At 33.6% G+C, this 6,108-nt stretch overlaps 1 protein-coding gene across 2 annotated transcripts in view; it reads right to left on the bottom strand.

Annotated features, from left to right (window-relative positions):
• Window positions 1–602: 602 nt before the first annotated feature.
• The window catches only part of GRB14 (growth factor receptor bound protein 14), a 123,128-nt gene continuing 117,622 nt past the window's right edge, over window positions 603–6,108 (bottom strand). For both annotated transcript variants that reach the window (XM_066280826.1, XM_066280827.1), the window contains 5 exons: window positions 4,719–4,835; window positions 4,554–4,626; window positions 4,333–4,420; window positions 2,235–2,328; window positions 603–975 (listed from right to left, as the gene is read on the bottom strand). In XM_066280826.1, the coding sequence (XP_066136923.1) occupies window positions 829–975; window positions 2,235–2,328; window positions 4,333–4,420; window positions 4,554–4,626; window positions 4,719–4,835 (519 nt within the window). In that variant the 3' untranslated portion in view covers window positions 603–828. The remainder of the gene's footprint in view (window positions 976–2,234; window positions 2,329–4,332; window positions 4,421–4,553; window positions 4,627–4,718; window positions 4,836–6,108) is intronic.

Here is a 6,108-nt window from a genome sequence, read left to right as displayed (position 1 = left end):
AAGTAACGCACTCTACAGGTTTGAAGCCTAAAGCAATAGGCTATACCATATAGCCTAGATATGCACAATAATAAAATTGCCTAACGATATATTTCTCAGAATGCATCCTTGCCATTAGGGGACTCATTACTGTAAATAATTCCAGTCAATCATTACATGAATTTTAAAAATTGCAATGAATAATGTGTCACTATTAGGTGCAATACCAGCGTAAATATTATATATAATTAATAATTTAATAATGTTATAAAAGTCACCCTGGAAGAAATCAATATATTCAGAATAAGTTTAGGCTACAACTTCAAAATATCCTTTGATTTTAAGGTTATAGTCAACTCAGAAAATATATAATTCAAAATAGTTTTAGTTTTTTTTAACAGGTTTTAATTGATAACTCGTTTTTAATCATGCTTCTTACATTATAAAAAAGAAGTAGTGTAATTAAACTTAGTCTTCAAATAATTCAATCTTAACCCAATTTTTTTTATATTTTGAAACTGACAATTATAATGCTGATATAATAAGGACAAAAAAATGTTTAAAAACATGCATATTTGAAGAAAATAATGTAGTAATATAAAACCACACAAGGACACACCAAATTATTCTTTTTCTGAGGTTTAATTTTAACTAATGGATTTTAAATGGTGAGTATAATATCAATCCAAATCTGCTTATTTTCAATGCACAAACTACTTTCTGTAACTTGGAGGTGAAATAGATTTTTCACCATGGCAATGCTTTCGCCCTTATCTACGGTCTTTTTTATTTTATTTTTTTCCTTGAGTCCTTTTTCTTCAACAAGTTAACAAGTCACTTCTGGTTAGGCTAAAGTGCAATTCTAGCACAATAATGTTTCAACTTGCAAGGAAGAACACCCTTATTAAGTTGATAGAACTCCACCAGCTGGATTAGATCTGTAAATCTTGTGTGACCATCGTCCAGGGTGTGGAACATTGCACCATCATCTTCCACCTGCCAGAGGAAAAATAACAAACTGATAAGAAGGGCAAAATACCCAGAAGGATGAATACATTCTATTGTATATTGTATCTGTAGATGCCAAAATTGACAAATTTAGAAAACTAAAGGACAGTGAAAGGAATGTTATGGCATGCCTACATCTTTTCTGTAACTTCACTTGCATTTACAAGAAACATCATCTGATCCTAAGATAAGCAATGTGGCTGTACTTCTTTACCTCTAATTCTTGCAATGTTCTATAATTAGAATAGTATGACTATTCTGAATCAATGTACAATGAAGAATCTGCACTATTCAGTGTATTAATGATCCCACTTACAGACATTAATTTCCATTTCTAAATGTTGTCTACTAACAGGCCCACTTAGAGTATTAAAAATGAATATTCAGATAATTTGTATCAATAAATTGATTCTGAACCAATCAAATATTATGTTAACGGAATGAAAGTTATCTTTATATTTTTGTCAGTGAGATCTCTGGCATTAGGCAATTCATACTTGCGAAGGGCATTGTTCACATAATCAATGAAGGAGGGAAGGTATTTCATATAGACTTTGAACGATTCCAGAAAGAGCCCTTTCAAAAAGAAATACCAGTAATTTGCAATTTCATGTAACACTTCCCTGAAAGTAGAGTAATTCTCTATTCCACACTATCTGGTTCCTATATACAGGTCGCATGGATACTTACATATGTGCGTGCGTGTACACACACACACACACACACACACGCACGCACACCAGCAGCAGAAGCAACAAAAACCCCAAACTGTGCCACTCAGAAGTAGAATTATAAAAAAATTTAAATGTGCTCAGAATAGTTTAAATAATCTTCAATTCTGCAGTACCTGTGTATCCATCCACAATGATTAAAAACAAAACTACAAAAAAAAAGCATTTTGGGACAAGAGAGAAGAATGGGCTTTAAAATAATGGTTTTTAAAGAATTGCTAGTAGGATTCAGGAGGAATAGTCTTTCTTTGGTGGCCTTTTAACAATTGGTGGCATGGGGCCTAAACAATATTGCTAAATCATATTTCATGGAAAAAAGAAAATTTAATTTTTACAATTCCTGTATTTCTTGTATTAATTCAGACTCAGAAAACCATTTATGCCAAACTTAACTCTAGTCAAAGCACAAGCTCCCAAATTATATTTAATAAAAGAAACAAAGAAAACCAAAGTTTCCAAACGCTTGTGCATTAAGATAATCTCTAATATACAAATGTGAAATCGCAAATTACTTACTGGAATAATTTGAAAGTGCTTTATTTTTTGTGCATGACTCATTGACAGTACGAAAGTTTTGGGGTTACTCTGACTATCCCGTACCAAAAAAACCCTAAAGAGAAAGAAAGAATTTCAGTATGTTTTGTACATTTACTTATGGTTTTCATAGAAATACAGCATGTAATGAATCCAGACAGTACATACGTAAATGCAGCCAGAGTCCTCTTTCACTGTGTATTCACTGATGGGATTATCCAACATGGTAAACAATATGGTATAACACTACCTTCTCCTATAAAAACCGTCTTTAGTGCTAATTTTAATAGGATAAATATAGGGCCCCTTTGTCAGATTGTTTGCTCACAATAACCAATATAATGCTACGATGGCATCTATAATTAGTGCTGTGTCCTTTTTCTACCAGAAAACTGGGTATTTACATGTAACTGTTTTGTTCAGAGAATAGGGCATTTTACTGGGTTTTTTGTTTGTTTGTTTGTTTGTTTTACTTTTGGGTCATATTAGGTCTTGAAAGAGAAAATTATTTAAAATAAAATCATTGTTTAACCTCCTCTTCTGGGTTCCGTTTTTTCTTTTGTTTCTGGTTCCTACTGTTACATACACAGCAGAAAGGGGGAAATAAATATATTCTAAAAAAGTCAATCCTGAAATCATTTATTAAATGTTTGAGCAAAATATTTTAAGATAAAGAAACACCAAAACAACATGTACTTTAACCTCAAAGAACGCAGCAGAAAAGCCTCTATCATGTCAGGCTGGAAAAACAAGATGTGGCCTAATGGCCTAAGAGAAAGTGTGGCCTGGCATGGATCCTTACTTACGGACAATACAGTGCCAAAACAGCTTTTTATTCATTGTTGGCACACAGACTGTGCAAACAGTCCCCACTGGTGACTCCAGCACTAATCTCAGTGTGCCTGGGCAAAGAGGCAGCCAAGCCTGAGCCATCACAGATGTCTGATGAGATTATCCATTTCATTTATGCTGTGTGAGATTCTGACCTTACATCACTGGGAGATGGGACAAAAGGGAGTTTCACTGGTAAATTAGGGTATAATTCTCTCCCCACTGCCAAGTAAATCACCACTGCCACCTAGTGGACTGGCTGGCATCATCACATATTTCCAAAGGAATATCAAAAATAAGTTTTTAAATTTTAAAAGTAAAGATACTATAATCCTTTATGCAATTATTTCACTAAATTTACAAAAACTGAGCTCAAAAAGAAGGGCTATTATAATCATCCAAAACATTTTATCTGTTCTTTGTGGTTCATTTCTTTTCTTGATATCTTCAGAATGTAATTCTGCTGATTGCCCAAATTTATACCTAAAAAACACTGTGCTGCATGCAAGGGAGCATATTAAAATCTTTTCTTATTTAGAGTCTAGTGAAAGAATGACTTGCTATTAATAATCTTCCATGTGAAGACCCTTTTATCTAAATGTCAGTATTAAATCACCTTGAAATCTTGTCATCATCTTAAGCCAATTTTTGAAAGATATAAGATCCTGTTACCCCTTGTTTAAATTGATGCTGGTTTTATTTCTCATTCAAACCTCACTGCAACCTCATTGATTTATGTTACATTTGGGAAGAGAATTTAAGCAATATTATAGAACATATCTGAAATACTTTGAGAAAAAGAAAATTCTCTAGATTATAAATCATTCATAATGCATTTTATGTTTCTCCTGTATCTTCCATGGTATCCCACTGAAAAATAACATGAGAAACGGTCAAGAAGTACTCTGCTTATACGTTTATATTACATTAAGCTTTTTAAGTTTTAGAAAAAAGAAAACTGGAATACAAACAGAAAGAAAAGAAACAGTCTAAATACATAAGCAACTTTTACTTAACCCACTTGCATCAAAATTTAGTATTAGTGATCAATAGTTAAGAGCAAAGCATCTTATTTAGTTATCTGTTCATTTGTGCACCAATACTAACCACACTCAATGGTTTTTATATAGATATTGCTAGAATAGTCACCTGTGTTTTAATAAGCCAGAATCAAAACTCTGTGTTGCTGAATAAGTAATTATTAACTAGAGCAGAAATTTAAATTGCTACCATTCAAAATCAAACTTACCCATCCACAAGTCCTTGCTGAATAATCAATCGCTGAGCTTCATCCCTAGAAATTTTGTGGTGAAACCATGGTTGGGACTGGTGGATAGCTGAAGAAATAGAAGAAACACAAAGCTTTGTATGAAATGATCACAGTTTAATTACATGACGTGTCCACCATCAGCCCTCAGTGACTATGTCTAAAGGCAGAGCCATCTGGTCTCGGTGAAGACGCGGACATACCCAAGTTCGTGGCCGAGCTCTGCGCAGCAGCAGTGGGGCTACCGTGAGAGCCTAGGCGTAAGCATCCTTTTTTCTGCACAAAAAAGTGGGAAACAAATTTCAACTTTCTGGGTGAAACAAACTCAAATCATACATATTTTTAAAAGAACATGAACCAATTTGTACCCTCCATGCGAGTCCTTCTTCAACTGCAACTGAAAGGGCTTCTGTGGGATTTTCTATAACTCTGCTTTTCTGGCCTGAGAAGTCCATTGCTACCAGGGAATTCTCTGATATACTTCTCTGGGGGAAAAAACACACACATTTTTTTTTTAACCATGAAAATATATTTTAAGTTATCTTATAGTGCTTTGTTGGTAATACATTTCCATTCTAGATGTGGTTCCAAAGGTGGCTAGCAGGAAATTAAAATGTTAAAAATATACAGTCAAGATAAAAAGGTGTTATAAAAGAGTTTGGTTAAATAAGTTATACAGTTATTATCAATAGTTAAGGTCATGGAATTAAGTGTTGAATAAAAGGATTGAAAGCTTTCAAGGTAAGCACACCTTTCTCCTAAAACAATCATCCCCTCATATTCTCTAGTAAAATGGGAAAACAACAATTTAGAAAGGAATTTTTAGTCCTTCCTGTGGCTAAAAAGATCCATTATCTCTGAACTCATCTCTCTCTTATGCTTTGAGATTCATCAATCATTTAAATGTCAAATCTATCCACTTATGAAGTAGCTATTTATTAAGATTCAAGATAGCTAAAGCTGTAACAAATTGACTTACCTTACTTTGTCAGAAAGAAATAGTATTCATTTTGTAACAGAACTACAATATATATTTTAATCTTATCAGCTCTACTTTCATCTAACTTAAAAAATCAAATGTAGTAAAATAATTCAGATAATTCCACATTATTAAATTTTTCTTTGATTTAATATATGACTATTATTTTCATCTTGTGAGGATAAACATGGCAAAATGATAGCTACAAAAATAAGTCAGTGACAAAAGAAGATATAAAAGTAAGACATCTTAAACAAATAATTTTAAACAATGTTTTGCTAATTATTTCTTGTCAATTGCTTTTTGTATTCATATTTTCAGAATGTGAAAATAAAATATTCGAAACCTGAACTTTATTTTTACTTTTGTTTGTTTAGGGCTCTACTTCACAACCAAGCTGCCCCAAGCCATGCATCTTTTTTAAAAAAAAAGCGGTTGTCAAAATCTCCAGTCAAGAGTGTCACTCAATATTTGTTTTCAGGTGAGAGGAAGGAAGATAGTGAGGCAGACTCCCACATATGCCCCAACCAGGATCTATTCTGCAATCTCATCTGGAGCCAGTTCTCAAGTACCAAGCTATTTTTAGCACCTGAGGCTGTATTGCTCAGATGGAGCTATCCTCAGTACCCGGGATCATGCTGGAACTAATCGAGCCACTGGCTGCATTAGGGAAAGAGGGAGAGAAGGAGAAGAGAGATGGGGAAGAAACTCACTTCTCCCATGTGCCCTGACCAGGAATCAAACCTGGGATGTCCATATGGGCTGATACTCTATCCACT

Source organism: Saccopteryx bilineata, chromosome 5, assembly GCF_036850765.1.
Source record: "Saccopteryx bilineata isolate mSacBil1 chromosome 5, mSacBil1_pri_phased_curated, whole genome shotgun sequence".
NCBI lineage: Eukaryota > Metazoa > Chordata > Mammalia > Chiroptera > Emballonuridae > Saccopteryx > Saccopteryx bilineata.
The sequence above is the reverse complement of the archived record's forward strand: the minus strand, read 5'-3'. Positions and strand labels throughout refer to the sequence as shown.